Here is a 23655-nt window from a genome sequence, read left to right as displayed (position 1 = left end):
TGCCAGTGCGCGCAAGTGGCACCAGGGTCAGGAGCGCCCTCTGGAGTGTGCAAAGAGAACCAAGTTTTACTGAAGGTCTGAAATGTTCCAGGTGGAGTACTACCTTACTACCTGCTTTTCCAAAGGCATCTAACTTTTAACCCTACAGCAACCCTCTAAGTCAGGTTTTCAACCATTGGCTGCAACGCAGTAGTGGTGGTGAAATCTGTTTAGTGAGCCAAGACTAGTATTTTATTTGCCAGTACTTTTAGGTCGTATATAATTTACATAGAATGATTTGCACATAATTTACAGAGTAAAAAGTTTGTAGATGCACCCGTATGATTACCACCACCATCAAAATACAGAACATTTTAATCCCCCAGAAATGCAACCCCCCCACCTGCTTAAGAACCAGTTTTTTTCAATTTCTATCTCTATAGGCTAATTTTGCTTTGTAGAACATCATATAAATGGAATCCTACAGCATGTACTCTTATATGCAAGCATTAAAAATAAATACTGTAAAGTAGCACATATGTATTCCCTTGTGATAAGGATTGTTTTATGAAATGTATTATATATAACTGTATTTTTAAAATGACTATTGGGCATCCATTAGCCAGACACTATTGTTAGTGCTAGGGGTGCAATACTGAATCAAGCAGACAAAAATCCCTGCCTTCATGAAATTTTAGTTTTAGTAAGTAGAGATAGTCAATTAACAGTAAGCATAATTATGTAGTATATTAGATAGTAAGTTATGTATTTGAACTTATACACAAAGAAAAAGTAGATCAGGGTAAGGGAGATGGCGGGATTAAGTTTAAATTAGGTAGACAGCGAAGGCCTCCTTGGTGATTTTTGAGCAAAGATGAAGAAATAGAAGGTTGTGCTGGGTAGAAGGAACAGCCAGCATGGACACACACACACACACACACACACACACACACACACATTAACATTAGGTTGTTTTGTAGAATATGTTTCTTACCTTAATCAAAATATGTTTCTTACCTAATCACTGATACAACATAGATATTATTTCTGATTTTACTGAGGCTCAGAAAGGTAAAGCTGAGTAACTTGCCCAAAGTCAAATAGCCAGCAGGTAAATTCAAGCCCAAATGTTTTCCTCTAAATCTCCTACCCTTTATAGAGGTCTCCCAACCTAAAACATAGGATTTAACTGACCTCTGCTCCTGCTTGGCTTGGAGCACAGGAATCTGCACCTCAGCTCCCCTGGGAAAGATTCCAGAAAGACTGTTGCGTGAATCTCACCATGTGGACATTTTGTTTCCAGGGTCTGTTGGTGTCTCTTCCCCAGTTCCTAGGTCCCAGTGAGAATCTGTTGCTGGTACATTCTACCTTCAGACTCCAACCTGTCTGTGCTCCTACAGCCCTAGTTAGAATCCACAGAAGGCATGACTAAACAGTCACAGAAGGATGTGCACCAGTTGCCATTACATATTGATAAATATTTGGCAACATCATTTTTGATGACTGTAAATTACTTTATCTTTGGAGTATATATCTGTTTGTTTTACCAGTTCCTTAATGTCTTCCAACTTTTCAATATGTTAAAAATGCTACAACAGATATCCTTGCAGCAGATATCCTAAATCTCAGTGCAAATCTGTGGTTTTTCTCACAGTGAGTTCTAGAGGGCCCAGGGGACAATCTCCCACAGGGTGGCTTCCTCAGCCCAGCTGTTGCGGCATCTGCATATGGGTTTGTTACACTGTTGATTCTGGGATCTTCAAGTCATCCCTGGTCTCTCATGGCTCCATCCCTTCCCTTCCCTCTGTCCTCATAGATCTCTGTCTTCACCCAGAGGCTGCAGAAAATGACCAAGTCGCAGGTGAGTTAGTTTGTCCCATTATATAGGAACAGGAGTGAGGGACTGTAAAAATGACCATGTGAGCTAAAATCGTGCAAAGCAATCTTAATAATTAGCAGGATTTTTTACATTGGTTACGGTTCTGTGACCTTTAAAAATTTTAAACATTAAACATTTAAATTTAAATGTTTAAACGTTAAAATTTAAAACATTAAATCCTCTTACTGTTGGTTATACAAGTATAGGGAAATGAAAAATAGTAAAAACAAATATTTAGCACATTATAATTTGAAACATTGAGAATTAAAATATTTGTTGGAAAAACACTTATCGCGAGCATTTTGAACAGTGCCTTTTCTCTTTGTGTAACTTGGTAGCAAGTGAGCATTTTTTCTGTGCCTTGGCAAATTGGATCAGATTCCAATATTTGATCTTTTGGATCTAGGACATTCAGTTCTGGACATGTATGGGGCACTCACTAAATGTTTGCTTAATGACTTAATGAATGAATGGCCTAATAAATAACGAACCCATGAGTATAAACTATTCTAGATATGATTTTTGTGTCACCCATGAAGTGGAACGCAAAACTAGACAAATGGGCATCAAAGGACTGTGCTAGAGAAACAGAATGAGACCAAATTAGTATATTACAACCCAAAATGAAATGGGGCTAAATTTCCGGAAGGATAATCAAGTAATGAACATGCTTAAAACCATTTGCCATGCTTTTTGTTTCTACTTTGTGCAATACCGATGACTTTAGTTGGAATAGGAATGTGTTGTTACAGGGACCGGTATCATTCAAGGACGTGGCTGTGAATTTCACCCAGGAGGAGTGGCAGTATCTGGACCTTCCCCAGAAGGATCTATACAAGGATGTGATGCTGGAGAACTATATCAACCTCATCTCAGTGGGTGAGGACCATTTCCCAGTGTTGACTGACATGTGCCTGGTTAATTACTTTTCCTTTCTCAGTTGCTCCAAATTGTCAGTCCTTGGAAGTACTTTTACAAGTATGGCTCTGAGTCTTAGTAGATTTAGCATTGACAGTCTCTGGGAGGTACGACTACAAGTTTGTTTAAAGACCTCTCTTTTTCAGATACAAATGGGCACCTTCATCGGGCAGTTTCTGATGAAGTTCAGAGTTCAAAGGACCTGAAGCCCAGGTAGCTAGGTCCAAATCCCATATCATTTTCCATTGACAGGATATCAAACTACTAAGCCATCTGTGATCCACAAGTTGGAGCAAGGTGAAGAACCATGGATGGTAGAGAGAGAAATCCCAAATTGGAGCTATGCAGGTGAGTTAGGTAAAGAGCTCTGTGGATGGAAGTGAATGAAATTACGATCACAGTTGATCTGGGGCTCCTGGGTGGCTCTGTCCGTTAAGCGTCTGACTTTGGCTCAGGTCATGATCTTGTAGTCCGTGAGTTCAAGCCCCATTTCGGGCTCTGTGCTGATAGCTCAGAGCTGGAGCCTGCTTTGGATTCTGTGTCTCCCTCTCTTTGCCCTTCCCCTTGTCTCTCTCTCAAAAATAAATAAAACATTAAAAAAAAATCACAGTTGATCTAATGGTTACCAGAGGGGAGGTGGTGAGAGGATGGGTAAAATAGATGAAGGGGATTTAGAGTATATTTATCATGGGGCACCTGGGTGGCTCCATCAGTTAAGCGTCCGACTTCAGCTCAGGTCATGATCTCACGATTCATGAGTTCAAGCCCCGCATCAGGCTCCTTGCTGACAGCTCAGAGCCTGGAGCCTGCTTTAGATTCTGTGTCTCCCTCTCTATCTGCCCCTCCCACTGCTCATGCTGTGTCTCTGTCTCTCTCTCAAAAATAAGTAAACATTAAAAAAAAAATTTTTAAAGAGTATATTTATCACGATGAGCACTGAGTAATATATGGAACTGTTGAATCGCTATATTTTACACCTGAAACTAATATAACACTATATGTTAACTATACTGGAATTTAAAAGAAGTTTTAGAAAAAGATCACAGTTGATCAATAAGGGTTAGCATCTTTGAAAAATATGCTTCAGGACTCTCTTCTTAAAGGCCTTAGACCTTTTGAAATAACTGGGATGGCTGACATAAGTTCCTTATTCACCTGAACACTATTTCCATATATCGCCTTTCCACAGTAATGCTTTTCTTTGCATGGCTGTTAAAGAGTGATGTTTTCCTTGCCAGGTATATTCTGCCTGTGATTCTCACCAACTTCATTTAAGACGTAGAGAAGATTTTTTCTTTTTTTTTTTTTCAATTTTGACAAAGTATACATAACTCAGAATTTAACTATTTTTAAGCATACAGTTCAGTGCCATTAAGTGTATGCCCATTGATGTGCCACCATCACCACCATCCATCTCCAGAGCTCTCTCATCATCACGAGTTGAAACTCTGTACCCCATTAAACAATAACTCCCCATTCTACCTCCCCTGCTTGCCCCTGGGAACCACTATTCTCCTTTCTTTGCTATGAATCTGACTATTCTGGGTACCCCATCTAAATGGAATCATACAATATTTGTCCTTTTATATCTGATTTATTTTACTTAGCGTAATACCTTCAGGGTTCACCCGTGTTACAGCATGTGATAGAATTTTATTCCTTCTTATGGCTGAATAATATTCTATCATGCGTATGTACCACATTTTGTTTATCCGTTCATTTACAGTGAACATTTGAATTGTTTCCACCTTTGGGCTACTGTGAATTATGCTTCTATGAACATTGGTGTACAAATAACCTGTTTGAGCCCCTGCTTTCAGTTCTTTTAGGTATATACCCAGAAGTGAATTTGCTGGATCATGTGGTGATTCTGTGTTTACATTTTTAAGGAATTGCTATGATGTTTTCCACAGCTACCACACAATTTTACATTCTCACCAGCAGTGCCCAAAGTTTCCAGTTTTTCCACATTCCTCACCAATGCCTGTTATTTTTTGTTCTGTTTTGTTTTTATCATAGCAATCCTAATGGATATGAAGTAGTATCTTATTGTGGTTTCAACTTGCATTGAATGACTAGTGACATTGAGCATGAGTGTGTTTTGGCCATCTGTATATCTTCCTTGGACAGATGTCTAGTTTAGCTTCTGGGGACCTAGTGTTGGATAAAGAATGGAAATCCACTCACTTTCTTCAAAGACTGATGGCTTATAGGTTGGGAACGGGGTTAAGAAGTTAAGTAGAATTGTTGGATTCTGAGCCAAGGAATGACTTTATTGCTCTGATGTAGGTAGCATAAGTTTCACAATAGTCAAGTATTGCCTGAGGTTTATAAGATGGATGAAAATGAAGATAGATAGGATTTTAGATGCTGAATGAGAAATCTGCTGCTTACAGTCTCCATAATAGAATCCAGAAATTTGGAAAGCATGATACAAAGCAGAAAGTGGCAAGCACATAGTTGTCTCAGGATCAGAAATAATACACATAATGATCTCTGAGAAAATGTATTATGTACGAGGCAGTATTCTGAGTACTTTACATCTATTGACTCATTAATCCTCACAACAACACTACAAGGTAGGTGCTATTACTTTCCTTTTTTATGGAAAGGGAAATTGAGACCCAGAGAGATCAAGGAACTTGACCTGTGCCACATGTCTAATTAGTGAGGGAGGGAGCTAGGATTGAAACCCTGGTAATCTGGATTTACTGCCTGTGTGCTTAATTGCAGTTCCTCTTCCATATGTGGTAGGCAGAGAGGAAGGTGGGGAGAGTATTTAAAAGTCAGGATTGGGGTACCTGGGTAGCTCAGTGGGTAAAGCATCTGACTTCAGTTTAGGTCATGATCTCACAGTTCGTGAGTTGAGCCCCACGTTGGGCTCTCTGCTGTCAGCACAGAGCCTGCTACAGATCTTCTCTTCCTCTCTCTCTCTCTGCCCCTTCCCTGCTCACGGTCTCAAAAATAATTTAAAAAAATTTTGAAACATCAGGATTAATGCAGTATCTATGAACTATTATAGAATAAGATGATACACTGAGCAGCAAGAATCCAGTGGTTAATCTGTCTTGAGGCAGGTAGTATTTTGCTTACCCTGTGGCCTCTCTCTCTCTTACTGGACATATGAATTCCTGGGCCCTCACACCCATACAAGAATGAATTACTGTTACATGGCTTTTTGAAGCACTGGCTGCAAAGGTGTTCCTGCTTGCCAGTGGTTGGTGGTTTTGTCAAATCAATTTCGTGTTGATGGACAAATAGACAAGAGCTCAGAGACATTGGAAACAAAGAGACAAGTGGAGATTACACTAGAGCAATCCGACAATGAGCTGATGAGCACCAGCTCAGATCTCTCTGTTCCTCAGCCAGTCTTTCCTTCATTTCCTCTAATCACTGTCTCATCCTAGTTATTTTCATTCACCAAATGGGCTCTTCCTATTGACCCTGTCACAGCTTTGATCCCTTTTACTGCTCTTTGGGATTCGTTTCATTTTTCTCCCCAATTTGCAAAGTCCTAGTTGCGTATAGCCAGATACATATGTGTTCTTTGTCATATTCTCTATTTCCATTTCTACTAATAATAGTTTTTTTTAACTTGTGGTTTTCTTGTGGGTGTGGATTCCATTTAGCCTTGGTATTTCTTTTAGATAGAGATATTAGGCCTGAGAGTAAAGATTCAGTCTCACAATAGGGTGAAAGGTTAGGAGCCATGATACATTAGCAGAAATATCCACACACATATAGTTAATTATGCTTCCTTATAGAAGAAACATGGCAACTTGATGACCACATGGAACAACACCAAGAGAACCAAGAAACACTTTTGAAGCATGCTGCATTCATTGACCAGGAAACTGGGACTGACGAGAAAGGTAACAAGTGTAATGCACTTGAAAATATATTTCATCTGAGCACAGACTTCATTTCTTCAAAACAGAGACTCCAAAAATATGACCCCTACGGTAGGAGTTTGAATTTTTTCGGCTTATTTAGTGGTAATAGAAGATACTCAAAAAAGACTGAATTTAGTGAATGTGGGAAAGCCTTCTTCCAGAAGTCAGACCTTATTATACATAAGAGAACTCATACAGGAGAAAAGCCCTTTGTATGTACAGAGTGTGGGAAAGCCTTCAGCAAGAAATCCAATCTTGTTACACATCTCAGGATCCATACTCAAGAGAAACCTTATGAATGTACTGAATGTAGAAAAGCTTTCACCCATAAGTCACACCTCACTGAACATCAAAGAATTCACACTGGGGAGAAACCGTATGAATGTGATGAGTGTGGGAAAGCGTTTTTCCAAAAATCACACCTCAGTATTCATCAGAGAACTCATACTGGAGAGAAACCCTATGGGTGTGACGAATGTGGGAGAGCCTTCAGCATGAAGTCTCACCTCTTTGTACATCAGAGAATACACACAGGAGAGAAACCTTACGTATGTACCAGGTGTGAGAGGGCTTTCAGTGAAGTGTCCTGCCTTATGAGACATCAGAAAATCCATACTGGGGAGAAACCTTATGAATGTAATGAGTGCAAAAAAGCCTTTTCTGAGAAGTCTGACCTCCTCATACATCACAGAACTCACACAGGAGAAAAGCCCTATGAATGCAGTCAGTGTGGAAAAGCCTTCAGACATAGCTCGGCCCTCTGTCGACATAAAAGGACTCATAAAGAAAAAATTCCTTAAAAGAGAAACTAATGTGGGAATATCTTCAACTAAAAGCTTCAGTAGAAATCAAATCTTGGAGTGCTGGAGTGGCTCGGTCTGTTAAGCATCTGACTTTGGCCTAGGCCATGATCTCGCTGTTCTGGAGTTCAAGCCCCGTGTCCAGCTCTGTGCTGACAGCTCAGGGCCTGGAGCCTGTTTCAGACTCTGTGTCTCCCTCTCTGCCTCTCCCCCCTCTCTTTCTTTCTCTTAAAAAGAAAGAAACATTAAAAAAAAATCAAATCTTATTATGTATCAAGAAGTCAAGCCTCTTAATTCAACATATTTTAAAAGTGTGTAATTATGTTTTCATAGAAGTGATATTCCAGATGTGATCCCAAAGTATTTCTAGAAGATATAGAAAGTATATCTCCTTGTCCAGGGCCCCTGGGTGGCTCAGTCGGTTAAGCGTCCGACTTCGGCTCAGGTCATGAGTTCATGGTTTGTGAGTTCGAGCCCCACATTGGGCTCTGTGCTGACAGCTCGGAGCCTGGAGCCAGCTTCAGATTCTGTGTCTCCAGCTCTCTCTGCCCCTCCCCCACTTGTGCTCTGTCTCTCTCTATCAACAATAAATAAAATGTAAAAAAAAAAAGTATATCTCCTTGTTAAAGGATAAATGCTCAATGTGGACCACAAAGACTTTTGAAATATTAGTAAGTGGACTAGTCAGAACAAAATTAGAAAACCATATATGGACAATCTACAAAATATGAAAGCCTTAGATTCCTGATTGTATATAAACCTTATATTGGAATTGTATATGTGAAGTTAACATAATTATGAATACGGAATAAGTATTAAGTGTACAATGCCATCTACCAAGATCTTTTATGTTGAATAATACTATTTTTCTTCTATTTAAAAGAAAATATGTCATTCAAGAAGAATTTAAAACTAATATTATATGTCAACTGTACTTCAATTAAAATAAACTTTTCTTTCCTGTTGAATGCTGGTATGTGTATAAAAGACTTCTGTTAATTTTTGATCAGCAGTAGAGTATGAAAAGGTGTTATTATTATACATATTTATATATGACATAGATACATGAAAGTGGGCAAAAGAAAGTAGTCATGGCTTCTTACAACATTCACCATGATTTAAATAGTGGTTTTTGGTGACTAAACCACCCCCTTCTTCCATATTGTTATTGTGTTCCCTAATTAAAGCCTTAATGCCCAGTACCTCAGAATATCACTATTTTTGGAAATAGGGCCTCTAATGAGTGAGTAAGTTAAAATGAAGCCATTAGAGTAGGCCCTACTCATATGGGACCAGTGTCCTCATAAGAAAAGGAGATTAGGACACCAGGGATGTACGTGCTCAGAGGAAAGACCGTGGGAAGAGGCAGCAGGAAGATGACCTCAGAGGAAGCCAACCCTGCTGGCACCTTGATCTTGGACTCCCAGTCTCCAGAAGTGTGAGAATAAATTTCAGTTTCTTAAGCTACCCAGTTTATGGATTTTGTTATGGCAGCACAGCAGACTAATACACACACTACTGCTCCTTTTCACTGGGACACTTCATAAAACTGAGTGTCCAAGTCATAAGTACTCTAGGGGCACCTGGGTGGCGCAGTCAGTTGAGTATCCGACTTTGGCTCAGGTAACGATTTTGTGGTCTGTGAGTTCAAGCCCCATGTCAGGCTCTGTGCTGACAGCTCAGAGTCTGGAGCCTGCTTCAGGTCTGTGTCTCCATCTCTCTCTTTCTCTGCTCTTTCTCTTTCTCTGCCCTATCTCTTTCTCTGCCCTCTCTCTTTCTCTGCCCTCCCCCATCCTCTCAAAAATAATAAATAAACAAAAAAATTACTCAGGGCATCTGGGTGGCTCAGTCAGTTAAGCGTCCAATTTCGGCTCAGCAGTTTGTGAGTTCGAGCCCCACATCGGGCTCTGTGCTGACAGCTCAGAGCCTGGAGCCTGCTTTGGATTCTGTGTCTCCCTCTCTCTGACCCTCCCCCACTTACACTTGTTCTCTCTCTCTCTCTCAAGAATAAATATTTTTTAAAAATTATAAGTACTCTATAACCTACCAGTATGATTCGGGGTATGTTGTATTGTGTACCATTTCTGTATATTTCACCTCGTGATAGAATAGTAAGAAATACTTTAATAAGGATTTTATAATTCAGAAATGTAGAGACTTTTTTCAGAAAGAATAATTCATTTTTACAAATAAAATCCATTCCGTGGTGGGCAGTAGATATGCTGTAAATTTCTATGTGAATATCTGTGGCATTAGAAGTCAACTTGTTCCTAATTTATTAATTAGAGACGGAGCTTCATTCTTCTGAAGTGAGTTTTAATAGAGGTTTAGGAATACAGAAAAAAAAATGTGAGGTAGTGTGAGAGCTCTCATTCGGGAGCCAGCTAGATCTAGATTGTGGATTTGCTTTGAGTCTTACGGTCTCTTCTGTGAATTAGAATAGTGCTGTGATTTCTTGGGTTATTGCAAGGATTACACAATGTAATACATGTATGGTGCTCATAAGATGTTAGCTGTGTTTAGATTTTTCAAGTGTATAATTGGAGTTCCCATTGTAATTAGACAAGGGAAACAATTCACTGTGATCAGGGCTTTGATGGAAGGAGATAGGACTGTGGGGGTTGCATGCATCATTCTTTTTCATTCTTAGAAGCAAGCGTATGGGCCTGGAACCACCACCCTGCATTGTTCTGTATTAAGTCATTTTGTTTAGAGGTTGCTTCTACAAGTGTACTAATGTCACAAAAACTAAAATAGGTGACATTGGCCTAGTTCTCTGGGAGTGAGAAAACTGATGTCAAAGCCTGGAAGGATGGTGACAAACTGGCAAAACATACGGTAAAATTGTCTCCTCTACATAAGCCTACTGTGCTGACAGCTCTAGAAGATATTAGAAAACAGAATGTTAGTAATATTTGCTGGTTGATACTTGCTGCCTTTGGCAAGCTATGATAAGAAAGAGAGAAACTCAGGCAAAATCAATGATTGACAAGCCAAAATGAAAGCAAATAGAGTCCAGACATTTGGGGTCTTACAGAGTTCAAGAAAAACCAACTATTCTAGACTTCATATAAGAACAGAATGTTTTAAAAGACTTTAAACATCAACAACGTGATAAACCTTTTCAGTGAAATAAAGGGACTCGGAAAAAAGATCCTGTTAAGAGGCTGAAATCTCATTCAGGTCTGAGATCTTCAAAGTTACAGCCTCATCTGCCACCCCAGCTCTATGGTACAGAAGCTCATCTTTAGTCAGCTGCAGCTAAGAAGATGGGCTTCCATGCCCAACCTAGCTCCTGCTTCTATGTAGAGGCTCAGCCCACGGCAAGGAAGGCCAAGTATACCGGGGCTCTGACCCCACCCCCCATGCTCTAGCCTGTAGGGCAGATGTTCTGTCCAGGGCCACGACGAAAAGACGGCAGACTCTCATTCTACCAGGCCCCACTTAGAAGGCAAAGGTTCTATCCCGGAAGGAGTGAATCAGAAAGACCTTGGGTCTCCATTCCTCCTCCTAAATCCCACCTGTAGGGTTGAGTTTCCATGTCAAGAGGAGAAGTCCTGGAGTTTCCTCAGCTCCACTTGTAGGACACACGTCACTCCAGGAAAAACAGGCTGTCCCTTCCACCTCCCCTATTGCTCCAATGCAATAGATTAGACACCTGTCCAGAGGGAAGGCAAGAAGGGAAGGCTGGAAGCTTCACAGAAGGAGCTGACTTTGGTCCATAGTGTGGAGGAATGCATGACTTAGGCATTGTTGAAAATAGAGATACTAGTTGTAAGCAATTCCAGTTCTAACAGTTCTATAAAACAAGTAATAACAAATGAAACAGCAGGTCATCCAGGAGTTTAACGGAAAGAACCACAGAAATAGCTTAAAAAGGGCCTTGTAAGATAATAGTTACAATAGTCCCTGTCCAGAAGGCTGGGTGCATGTCTAGGTATCACACACACATCAAGGACCAGCCAGAGCAGGCATGTGAAAGGCACTAGGCACTGACTAAACATGGGGAAGACTTGAAGGAGTCCCCCAAGTCATATGCAGATCCATTAACAAAGAGTAGAAGCCTTACTGGCTCAAGAGGCTTAATTAAGCACAACCTCTGACTGGCTAAACATTAAGTTTTTTGAGCCAGAGTGACTTCTGAGAAAGCACATAGGAGAACTGAGCAGTGATGCCAGAGGCTACACACTGTAGGGGAAAATAGACTCCACAAAATTAGCCCAGGGAAGCCATTAAGCAAACCAACAAAATTAACAAAACAGAGCAACATCAATAAGCCCTGAGAGGGGTGCATCATAATCCAAAGTGGCTACACAGTATTATCTCAAAAGCTATGAGCCATACAAAGAAACAGTACTATAACCCTATACAGGAAAAACAGTGACAATAGAAACTACTTTGAGGAGGCCCAGATTTTGAACTTATATGGCAAAGATTCCAAAGAAGATACTATATTTTCAAAAAGCTAAAGGAAATTATGACAGTAACTCATCAAATAGAAAATATCAATAGATAAAAATTATTTGAAAAAGCCGGGTAGAAATTCTGGTGTTGAAAGGTACAGTCCCTGGAATGAAGATTCACTATAAGGGCTCAAAAGTAAATTTAAGTCGGCAGGAGAATCAGGAAAATTGAAGATAGGTCATTAGTATACAATCTGAAAAAAGAAAGGGAAAAACAAAGAATGAAGAAACTGAGCTTTCTTGTCAGACATAGAAAAATCTTGGAAGTTGTCAATCCCATTTTTACAACAAGAAAAACAATCTGAACAAACTGGAAATCAACAACTCTTCTTGGATCTTGTAGAGAATTGAAGTCACAGGACAGACCACTACCATGAAAACTAGAGAGAAAGGCAGATACTCAGAGGTTGTAGGGAGATGATGGCTAAAGGGTAGAGAATGTCTTTCTGAGGTGGTAGCTACACGTGTCTGTGAATATCCTGAAACCACTGAATTGTACACTTTGAATGGGTGAATTGTATGATATACAAACTATATCTCCATAAATCTGTTTTTGAAAATTGAATTGTTGGGGGCACCTGGGTGGCTCAGTCAGCTAAGCGTCCGACTTCAGCTCAGGTCATGATCTCATTGCTCATGAGTTCAAGCCCCGCATCAGGCTCTGTGCTGACAGATCAGAGCCTAGAGCCTGTTTCAGATTCTGTGTCTCCCTCTCTCTCTCCCCCTCCCCTGCTCAAGTTCTCTCTCTCTCGCTTTCCAAAATAAATAATCATTTTAAAAAATGAATTGTTGGATCTCTAACATAAAGAGATATATTTTACAGTTCAAAAGAGGGGAGAAGAAAGAAATTATAGGGGAATAGGGAGGTATTTGTGTGTGTCCTCTTGGTTTGGTCAAAAGACAAAATTATGTAAAGCAACAATTGTAACACTGTATTGTTGGGTTTCAACCTATAGAAACATATGTGACAACAATAGCACGAAGTAGGGGGAGTGGAGCAAATTTTCTATATATCATTGGGATTAAATTAATATTAATCTGAAGGATATTATGATAAATTAAGAAACACTCTCTAAGCCCTAGAGTAACCACTGAGGAAATAACAAATAGTTTAAAAATCAGTAGAAACTCTGCCCTCAAGAATGGAGAGCATATGGGGCACCTGGGTGGCTCAGTTGGTTAAGCGTCCGACTTCGGCTCAGGTCATGATCTTGTGGTCTGTCTGTAGGTTCGAGACCTGCATCAGGCTCTGTGTTGACAGCTCAGAGCCTGGAACCTGCTTCGGATTCTGTGTCTCCCTCTCTCTCTGTCCCTCCCTGATCGTGCTCTGTCTCTCTCTATCTCTCAAAAATAAATAAAGATTAAAATAATAATAATAATAATAATAATAAAAGAATGGAGAGCATAACTTCTCAGTCCTTAAGTGTGTGCTGTGCAGTGGCTTCCAAACTGTATAGTGTAGAAAGAGAGGGGGAAAGAGTAACTTTGCAGTGGAGAAGTATGACAAAAGCTGCCTCAGACACATGAATGTTGATATCAACACTGGTAAGTCATGTTGATACCACATCCCTTGCTATGATGTGAAATGGCGCTTGGCTTCTGTCATCTTCCTAAAATGCATAACTGCAGTCCAAGCATGAGAAAAATATCAGAAAAATCTCAATAGAAGGACATTCCACAAAGTTCCTGACCAGTCCTTCTCAGGACTGTCAAGGTTGTAAAAATAAGGAAAGTCACAGAAACTGCCTCCACCAAGAGGAGCCTAAGGAGACATGATGACTAATACAGTGTCCTAGAGGGTATCCTGGAACAGAAAAAGGACGTCAGATAAAAGCTAAAGAAATCTAAATAAAGCATGGGCTTCGGTTAATAATAATGTATCAACATCGGTTCATTTATTGTAACAAATATACCATAGAATATAATAAGTTTTTTTTGGTTTTTGTTTTGTTTTTTTTTTTTTTTTTGTTTTTTAATCTGAGAGAGAGCGAGAGCAGTAGGAAGAGAAGCAGAGAGAGAGAGAGCGTGGAGCCCAGCGCAGGGCTCCATCCCACAACTCTGGGATTGTGACAGGAGCCAAAACCAACTCAGATGCTCAGCCAGCTGAGCCACCCAGGTGCCCCATAATGTGATATGTTAATAAAAGGGAAACTACCTCGGATAATGGAATCAACAGTATATAAAATCTTGACTATCAATCTACATACTGCAGAATGCACAAATGGTATCCTCCAGAAAAGGAATCATCTGCTAGAAGTTCTCGAGAAAGCCCTGGGACGTGGAACAGAATTTAGAACGACAAGGTAGGGTAGGAGGTTTCCGGCCCCCTTCCTTTTTTACTAGAAGTTACTTGGGAAGCATTCTGACAGCTCCCCATCCACAAGATGTGATGAAAAAAGACAGAGTTGGCAAGATTGGGAAGACCTAAATGTGAAGATTTGAGTGCGGCATACCTGGAGAAGAAGTTGGCATGAAGAATGGCATGGAGTGTGAGTCATGCTCTGAAGAGAGGATGTCCAAAGGGTGGGATGATGTGTCTAGGTGAGACGCGTGAGAGAGCAAGGTTTTGTACAATGTGTTTCTGTGAGGTTAGATGGAATTCACCATGTGAATGGAGGGAGTGCAGGGGAAATGTGGCAAGGTGGGTGCCGTGAGTCTGGGATTCGAGTGAGAGCGATTTTAGAAACATTTTGAAGCTGAGGGTCTTACCCTCCCTTCACCTCACAGAACAGCACATTCCCCTGGGTTAGACAAACGCTGATGAGAGACCCAGGCCTCCGTCTCTTTGTTTCCCCAGGTGGCCAGTTTTCCTTCTGGGCCTGGTTGGCTGCAGGACAGATTCTGCTGGGTCTTCTCCTCTTCCAGGGAGCTCTACATAAATGTTCATAGCAGCATTATTCCTAATAGCCGAAAAGTAGAAAGAGCCTGACTGTCCACAAACTGATGGATGATAAATCAAATCCGGCATATCCATATGATGGAATATTGTTTGGCCATGAAAAGAATTAAGTATCGATACATACCACAACATGGATGAACCTTGAAAACATTATGCCAAGTGGGACAAGGACCACACATTGCAATATTTCACTTATATGAAATGTCTCAATTAGGCAAATTCAGGGTCAAAGTATATTGGTGGTTGTCTAGAGGTGGGAAGTTTGGGGAGATACAGAGAGTAACTGCTAATGGGTTTGGGGGGTGAGTTTGGTGAAAATATTCTAAAAATGATTATGGTGATAGTTGCACCACAATAAAACCATATAAATATATACTTTATAGGGGTGCCTGCATGGCTCAGTTGGTTGAGCATCCGACTCTTGATATCAGCTCAGGTCATGATCTTGTAGTCATGAGATGGAGTTCTGCATTGGGCTCCATGCTGAGTGTGGAGCCTGTCTGAGATTCATTCTCTCTCTCTCTCTCTCTCTCTCTCTCTCTCTCTCTCTGCCTCCTCCCCCATTCACACACTCACATGCTCTCTCTCTCTCTCAAAATAAATAATTTTTTAATGTATATTTTTTATATGGGTGAATTGTATGTATGTGAATCATATCTCAAGCTGTTCTATAAAAACGAAACCCAGATCTGGTGCCGGGTATGCTTGTTGCCACTGGAGTGTCACGGCTTCTAGGCCCTGTCAGCTGAGAGAGGAAAGAACTATATGTGTTTATACCGACTCCTGTATGTGCACAGGAATATCTCTGTGAATATCTCTCTGTGAATAGAGAGAATATCTGTGAATATCTCTCTCTGTATCGATCTGTGTCTACAGTAAGCCAAACATGATTTCACACTGTCTCTAGCTCTAATCCACTCGCACGTAGATCATCTTAGCCTTCCCTACATGCTTATCTGTAACCTGTCACTGCAACAGTGGGAAACCTGGCTCCCCCACCTGACACTCATTTATTTAATTGTTCAATTCTGGTATACATGTTTAGTGGTTCAGCATTATTGTCCTGTACCCCGTGGAAAACAACTTTAGCAACTAGGTACAGTGTTTATGTTTATTGGCCTCTACTCTTACTCTTCTACTCATTTCCCAAGTCCATCAGGCCAACACCTTTTCCCCTCACCCCTACAGTGAGGTTACTTCATACATGTGTAATACAGTTAGATTCTTTTGACAAAGTCTAAACTCCATTGTGAAATCCTCCTACTGCTCAAGTTATGTTGTTAATTGATTACATTCAAGTTCATGGTTTGTGCCTTAAAGTGCTATGGGTTTCAACAATTTCACAGTATACCCATCATTTTAATGTCACATAAAAGTTTCACACCCTGAAAATCCCCTGTGCTTCATCTATTCAACTCCCCTGACCCCTCTAAATTTCTGAGAACCATTGCTATTTGTATTGCCTGTATAGTTTCCTTTTCCAGAGTCCTATAAATGGAATCCTACGGTAAGTAGCCTTTGCAGCTTGGCTTCTGTCACTTAGCAATATGCATTTAATATGCATTCATGTTTTTGTGTGGCCTGATAACACATTTCTTTTGTTGCCGGATAATATTCCATTGCATGGATGTACCAGCTATTTTTAGTAGATTTTTTTTATTTAGAGCAATTTTAGGTTCACAGAAAAATTGAGCACAAAGTACAGAGAGTCCCCACACAGTGCATAGCCTTACCTACTATTACTATCCTACACCGTGGCACATTTGTTACAATGGATGAACTTAGAGGAAACATCATAATCATTCAAAATCTATAGTGTTCACTCTTGATGCCCTGCACTCTGTAGGTTTTTACAAATGTAACATGACATGTATCCACCATTATAATATCATACAGAATAGTTTCATTGCCCTAAAAAATCCTTTGTTATGTGCCAATTCACCTTTCCCTCCCCTTAACCCCTGACAAACACTCATCTTTTTTCTTCTTTCTTTCTTTCTTTCTTTCTTTCTTTCTTTCTTGCTTTCTTTCTATTTGTTTATTTTCAATTTACATCCAAGTTAGCATATAGTGCAACAATGATTTCAGGAGTAGATTCCTTAGTGCCCCTTACCCATGTAGCTCATCCCCCCTCCCAGAATCCCTCCAATAACCCTCTGTTTGTTCTCCATACTTAAGAGTCTCTTATGTTTTTGTTCCCCTTCCTGTTTTTTATATTATTTTTGCTTTCCTTCCCTTATGTTCTTCTGTTTTGTGTCCTAAAATCCTCATATGAGTGAAGTCATATGATTTTTGTCTCTCTCTGACTAATTTTGCTTAGCATGATACCCTCTAGTTCCATCCACGTAGTTACAAATGGCAAGATCTCATTCTTTTTGATTGCTGAGTAATACTCCATTGTGTACATATACCACATCTTATTTATCCATTCATCCATCTATGGACATTTGGGGTCTTTTCATACTTTGGCTATTGTTGATAGAAACACTGACTGATCTTTTTACTGCATCCAGAGTTTTGGCTTTTCCAGAATGTCATATAATTGGAATCATACAGTATATAGCCTTTTCAGGTTGGCCTCTTTCACTTGATATATGCATTTAAAGTTCCTCTGTGTCTTTTCATGGCTTAATACCTCATTTCTTTTTAGTGCTGAATGACATTCCATTGTCTGGAAGTACCAGTTCTCTTCTATTCCTACTATCCCTACTATTCATTCCTATTATAGTGTATTTATTATATGCAGGTGCTGAATTTTGTTGATTGCATTTTCGGCATCTATACATATGATCACATGGTCTTTTTGATTCGGCCTGTTAATAAGATGCACGTGCACACAGGGGAAGGGCACAGAGAGAGGGAGAGAGAGAATTCCAAGCAGGCTCCATGGCTTTGAGTGCAGAGCTCAACTCTGGGCTCTGTCTCATGAACAATGAGATCATCACCTGAGCCGAAATCAAAAGTCAGATGCTTAACCTACTGAGCCACCCAGGCATCCTAAAATATTTTTTTAAATATATGATTCATAGTACTCCCTGATTCAGATTGGCTTGTCACAACAGGTACTAATGGGTATCTGTTTTTACTGACAAGTTTCCCAACAATTAAAGGAGCTCTATTTTTCTAATAGCAAAAATATATGCTCATTGTGAGAAATCAGACATCCAACTGTAAAGAAGAAAATGAAAAGAAGCTGAATTCCACCACCCAGTAAACACTATTTAGACATTTAATGGATTATCCCTTCATATGTATAGAGATATTTAGAAAACTTGGGGCATTGCTTATATGTTTATAACTAGAGTTTTAGCAGTATACCATAGACATCTATCTAATTATATTAAAATGGCTTGATAATATTCTGTATGGATGTAGCACAATATATTTAGCCAAACTCCTATTTGGAGGCCTGGTTTGTTTTCAGTTTTTCAGTAATCTAAACAATGCTGAGATAAACCTCTGGTTTCTGGATTAGGAGTTTAATATGCAGTTTGAATTTTATCCACAAGGGGGAAGCAGACCACCATGAGTGGACAAGCTAAGTTTTAAAAGCAAACAACTAGAAAATTCTTTGGCATACACAAGCTCCTCCCAAGCTTGTGAGGTAGATATTAATATTTCCCCCCATTTTCTAGGTAAGGAAACTAGGTGGGGGGAGAGTAAGTGATGTAAGTGTACAGATTCTCACCACCCAGTGAGTGCTGTGGTGGGATTCAAAACTGCCTTCCGATTCCATAGAGCTGGCTCGCTTCATTCCCCTGCACTTCCAAAGCTGACAGCAGTAAAGGATTCTCCCTACATTCAATTCAGTTCTAGGCACTGTGCTGGGACACCATGCAGAAATATATAGGAGAAGCCCTGCCCTTTAAGGGGTCGTTATCAGGTGTGAGGACAGACTTCTACATAAATAACTGAAAGACTAAATGTCCACCAGAATGGAGAGAGCCCAGGAAGGCAAGAACGTTACTTTGCAGTAAGGCGTAGCTTTATAAAAGAGGCATGGTAACAGTAAGAGCTAAGGTTTAGTTACCATTTCCTCTGTAAGAGGCACCATGCTAAGTGCTTTATGTGCACTCGTTAGAAATTCCCCATAGACTTGGAAGGGATTATATCTTTTTCACAGGAAAGAAAGTTGATGGTCAGAGAATTAAGAAACTGGCTGTTTGTGAGAGAACACTGGAAATCGCATCCTTCATATCAGTTTGACAGGACCCAATAGGGATGGTGGGCTTTCAGCAGACAGAGCTCTGAAAGAGAATTCTAGGAGAGGAAACATGGAAATGAAGTCTTAGAGTCCAGAAATACAAGTACATTTGCAAACGCAAGGGGGTCGGTGTGCCTGGAGGTTGAAAGAGGAGGAATCTGAAGAGATCAAAACTAGAAGGAGAAAGCTGAGTCAGATTGGAGAAGTCTGGGAAGAGCGAGCCAAGGAGATCCTACTGGATTTCGTATTCAGGGGGGAACCAACCAAAGACAATGACTTGACCCATGCTTTATAAAGATTAAATTGTTGGATTGCATAAGAAGACTAGTTAGGAGACTGTTAAAATAATCCTGGCCAAAGATAACCAGAGAAGGAATGAGGACCAAAAGACATTACTGAGATAAAATCCACAGGATGTGACATCTCACTAGACGTTGGAGGGAGAGAGGAGAACAGTATGATTAAAGTTTCCATGTCTGGGCAACAGGGAGAAGGTGAATATATATTCCAGAAGAGGGGCTGCAGGGAGGGAAGAAGAGATGAGGTCACTTTTCTTATGTGAGATTGAGGGAGCTCTGGTGGAGATGCTCCCTGGGAAGCTCAAAATAGGAAGCTGGTGCTTTAGATATGGTACCTGAGAATCACAAGATGTGGCCCCAGGAACCAGCTAGGGAGAATTTATACTTAAGATTCCGCAGGGGATGTTCTTACCCCAATAACCTGTAATTCCACTGCCAGATTTCTGTCACAGAAAAATAAAATTGCATGTGCACAAGGTGGATGAAGGATGTTCAGGCAGCATTGTCTGCGTCAGTGAAAGGATGGGTGACGGGAGGAGCTAGCAAATAAACCATAAAACACCCACATTGTGCAGTGGTTAATAATTAATTAGATTAAAAATGCTAGCATGGACAGATTTCCCAAACATATAGTGGATGGGGAAAGCAAATTGTAGCACAATAATAATGTGTCATAATACTTATGGGAAAAAAAAGGTAAACAAACAAAAAAAGCTGTCACATATATATTTTAAGCAATGCATGTGTAGGCAGAGAGAAAAGTCTGGAAGAATAAGCCTACTGCTAATTATGCTAGAGAAGAGTTGTGACAAAAATGGAAAGCAGAAAGGGTGGAATGGGATTGTCACCTTAGTTATCAAGTTTTAATTTTATAAGAATGTAATCGTGTATTACTTATATGAATAAAAATTCTCAAACTGTTCAAAAATATATAGATCCAGTGGGACTAAGAGAGAAAGGAAAAGACAGGGACAGATTCTAAGACTCAAGGGAGGGCAGTATTATTGGGAACACTGAGAGAAGTTTCTGGAAGTGCAAGTGGAGGGGGAGGGGATCCTCCACACTCACCAATTCTGGAGCAGAGGCCAGCAGGATGAGCCCTGTGAGTTCGGCTAGTTTTCAACACCTTTCAATTACGGCCACAAGTTCCTGTGTCCTTGAAAGGTCACCACGTCCTACCACTTGCCTTGGAACTAGATGGTGTTTGTGCTGTTCTTTCTGAATTGTAAACATCCTCAGACTTTTTATCCAGTTCTTGTGTTTGGACATACCCTCCCTTTCCCAGAAATTCCACAGGGTTCTTGGTATTCTCATTCCAGTTCTTCAAACTGTCTATGAAACCTACTTCCTCTTATTCCAGCCCCAGCACATACCAGCCACATCTTTTTCCCCATTCAAAAATATTCCCATTCCAGGCTACTTGCTGTGGGAGACTTTTAATGGAATTTCTCAAGGGACACTCGGCATAGGTGTAGCTAACACTGAGTGAGCACATGGAGGTGCCAGGCACAGTGCTAACCTTCATAGAAGTATCTCGTTTAATCCTTCCAACAACCTAGTAGATAAGTACTATTATAACCCTCATTTCAGTTGAGACCTGCTGTGTGGTGGTAATCATGTGGTGGGTAAGTGAAAGAGAGAGTGAGAAAGAGAGAGAGAGAGAGAGAGAGAGTGTGTGTGTGTGTGTGTGTCACTGTGTGAATTTGTCCTAAGGGATTGAATAGCAGGTGTGGTGATTGGGGAGGCATGAGGGACTGGACTGGGAACAAATTCTCAAATGCTCAGGGGGGTGCAGTTTGCCAAGGGCCTTTATAGCCATTATTTCATTTGATTTCACCACAGTGCTCTAATGATGGTGGTCATTAGGGAAAATAATGAGCTGAGTCAAGCTTAATTCCCTTAAAGTGGCAACTATTGGGTCAAGGGTTCTTAGGGCCCATTAACCCACCATGCAGCCTGGAGCAAATCTACAAGGGGGTGGATGTAGACAGATTGTGTGCTCTCTGTGGCTTCTTTTGACCCCGCTCTTAAAGGATCATTGACTTTCTAACCGCCACTCCTCCTAGTCTGGAGACTCTTGGCCAGGCGCCCCTGCTCTCCAAGCCCGCCCATCCCAGAAGATAAAGCTAAGTGGCAGAGGAGCCAGTTTCCTGGGGTTAATAAACAGGCTGTTTATAGCCTAGAGCAGTCACGGGGCAGGAACAGGCAGGCTAGGAGGTCATGCTCTTTCTGACTGTTGAGGTTTCTCATAAACATGCCCCTGTCAATCTTCTGGGATTCAAGAACAACTCTGGGCCCATTGCCCTCTCCTCCCTTCCTTCTTTCTCCCTGTGATGGCTCTCCTCCTCTTTCCTTTCTCCTCTCCTATCCCCTTCCATCACCCTTTCTTCCATAATGAAAAGAGGATCCATTTTCACATTAGACACACTTGATAATTTTGGGTAGGCAATTCATCCCTCTGAGTCTCAGTTTCCTCCCTTGTACAATGGGGGCCATAATGGGACCCTCCTCAAAGAATATACATGGGAGAAGGTGCCCAGCACTGTGTTTAGCACACACAATGGGTATTTAAAATCTGTTTGCCCTTCCCTTTTCCCCCTCCACCCATCCCATCTCCCTAATCCTGGCCCCCACCCATGTTGTTTACATTCTTCTTGGGAGGAGAATAGAATAGACCATAAATAGGTAGATAAAAATAAATGAATGAGATCACTTAAAATTGTGAAAAGAAATAAAAGAATAACAAAACAAAGTGATGTGAGGAAGGAGGCTTTTTCTGTCTGCTGTCTTCAGGATAAAGTCCAAGATCATCAAAGCCCATCTCCATCTGCCCTTGTTTACCTCTCCAGCCTTACCTTGAGTCACTTTTCTCCTTGAACTCTCTGCTTTAGCCATGAGGAACACGGAGTATAAAAGCTGGAAGAGGTTAGTCAGTCTTCGATCCAGTGGTTCCTTCAACCCCACTCTTTCCCATGTCTCACCCATGAAGGAGTCGTCCTGCTCCTGCCCAGATTACTAGTTACTTCCACCTGGAAGCCAGCCATGCAGCCACTCATCTGAGTTAGGTTTCCCTTTCTGTGCTGCCACTTTCCCCTGTGAGAGTGTCCATCACCCTGCACAGCTGGTTTGTCTTCACCTCGCCACCAGACTGTAAGCCTCTTGTGGGCAAGAATCTCTTGTTCACTCTGAGTCCTCAGCAGTAAGCATAGTGCATAGCACATAGTAAGTGCTTAACAAACACCTGTTGTTTACTAATGTGCTTGTGGAATACTTAGTTTAGTAATTTTAAGAGCTCAGTAAGACGAGGAAAAGGCACTGACAAGGCATGGCTCTGGAGACAAAGAATGAATTGGAAGGGGGAGAAAAAACCTCCTCAGTTCTTAGAGTTCTTGCTCTAGTTTCTTCCTGTTCCAACGATCTATCAGCGCCCCCTAAAAGGCTTACTGAGCAAGCAAGGCTGAAAGCGTGGACCCCATTTAACACCTTCCAGGGGGAAGGTCACACCCTAGAGGGGTGGCTCTGCTTTGGCTGAAGTTACCCAGCCAGCTGGTGGTAGAGTGTGTCTTAATAAGGTTAGGGCCCAGAGGTGCGGGGCTCAACCTCTTCATCTTGCAGGGGATGTGGATGGCAGTGGTGATATGCAGACTCTGAACTAAGTGCCTCACTCATTTCAAATCAAAATAACCATTTGAGGGTGATGGTACCCACAAAGAAAGAGACAATATGATTTACCCACAGTCCACCCTCACCCTATAACCCACCCCTGACTGGGCAGACTCTCCTGGGCACCACCGCATTTATCTTCATGGACTCCTCCCCTGGGGTCAGTTCATGAGAAATGGCACATCACAGACTTCCTGGGATGGACAAAGGCCCAGAATTCTGTTTTCCTCATTTCAGAGTTGGAGGGATTGCAAGGTTCAGAGAGAAGGGACTAGTCTATGGGACATACTAAGATAGGATCAGGACTCCAGACTCTCACTCCAAAACCTTCTCAAGTATACCTCACAAGCCCCCTTGGCATGAACCTTCTGAGTTGGGGAAGGGGTAGGAATGATACAGACCTGACCTGGCCTTTTCTTGGCTGTGGTCATGTTGGGAGAAGAGGGAGGGAGGGGCAGTGAGAAGCTACCCACCTCATCTTGTTTGCTCTAGAGTTTATTAGTTCCTTCTAGTCCCCATTGGTTTTGTGCATTGTTAGTTAACCCACAGGAAGTAGGATATGGGTTGTTCACTGTTAAGTGACTATTTATGAAGGTTGTTATTCTTCTCCAACACCATAGTCTCCCAGCCCAACAATAACCTAGAAAGGATGGAGGTG

General features: G+C 41.1%; 1 protein-coding gene across 3 annotated transcripts; it reads left to right on the top strand.

The window, feature by feature from the left end:
• Nucleotides 1–346: 346 nt before the first annotated feature.
• Nucleotides 347–8111, top strand: LOC122495573 (zinc finger protein 630-like). Of its 3 annotated transcripts, none has more exons than XM_043601449.1 (4): nt 347–1840; nt 2611–2737; nt 3029–3124; nt 6541–8111. In XM_043601449.1, exons 1-4 carry the CDS (start codon nt 1826–1828, stop codon nt 7467–7469), a joined length of 1167 nt encoding a protein of 388 aa, XP_043457384.1. In that variant the 5' UTR covers nt 347–1825; the 3' UTR covers nt 7470–8111. The 3 variants fall into 3 exon arrangements, with proteins under 3 accessions (XP_043457384.1, XP_043457454.1, XP_043457304.1); XM_043601519.1 differs by having other exon boundaries at nt 2595–2737; XM_043601369.1 differs by lacking the exon at nt 347–1840 and having other exon boundaries at nt 2036–2737.
• Nucleotides 8112–23655: the final 15544 nt, after the last annotated feature.

This window comes from Prionailurus bengalensis, chromosome A1 (assembly GCF_016509475.1).
Source record: "Prionailurus bengalensis isolate Pbe53 chromosome A1, Fcat_Pben_1.1_paternal_pri, whole genome shotgun sequence".
NCBI lineage: Eukaryota > Metazoa > Chordata > Mammalia > Carnivora > Felidae > Prionailurus > Prionailurus bengalensis.
Note: the sequence above shows the minus strand (reverse complement) of the source record. Positions and strands in the feature narration are given on the sequence as shown.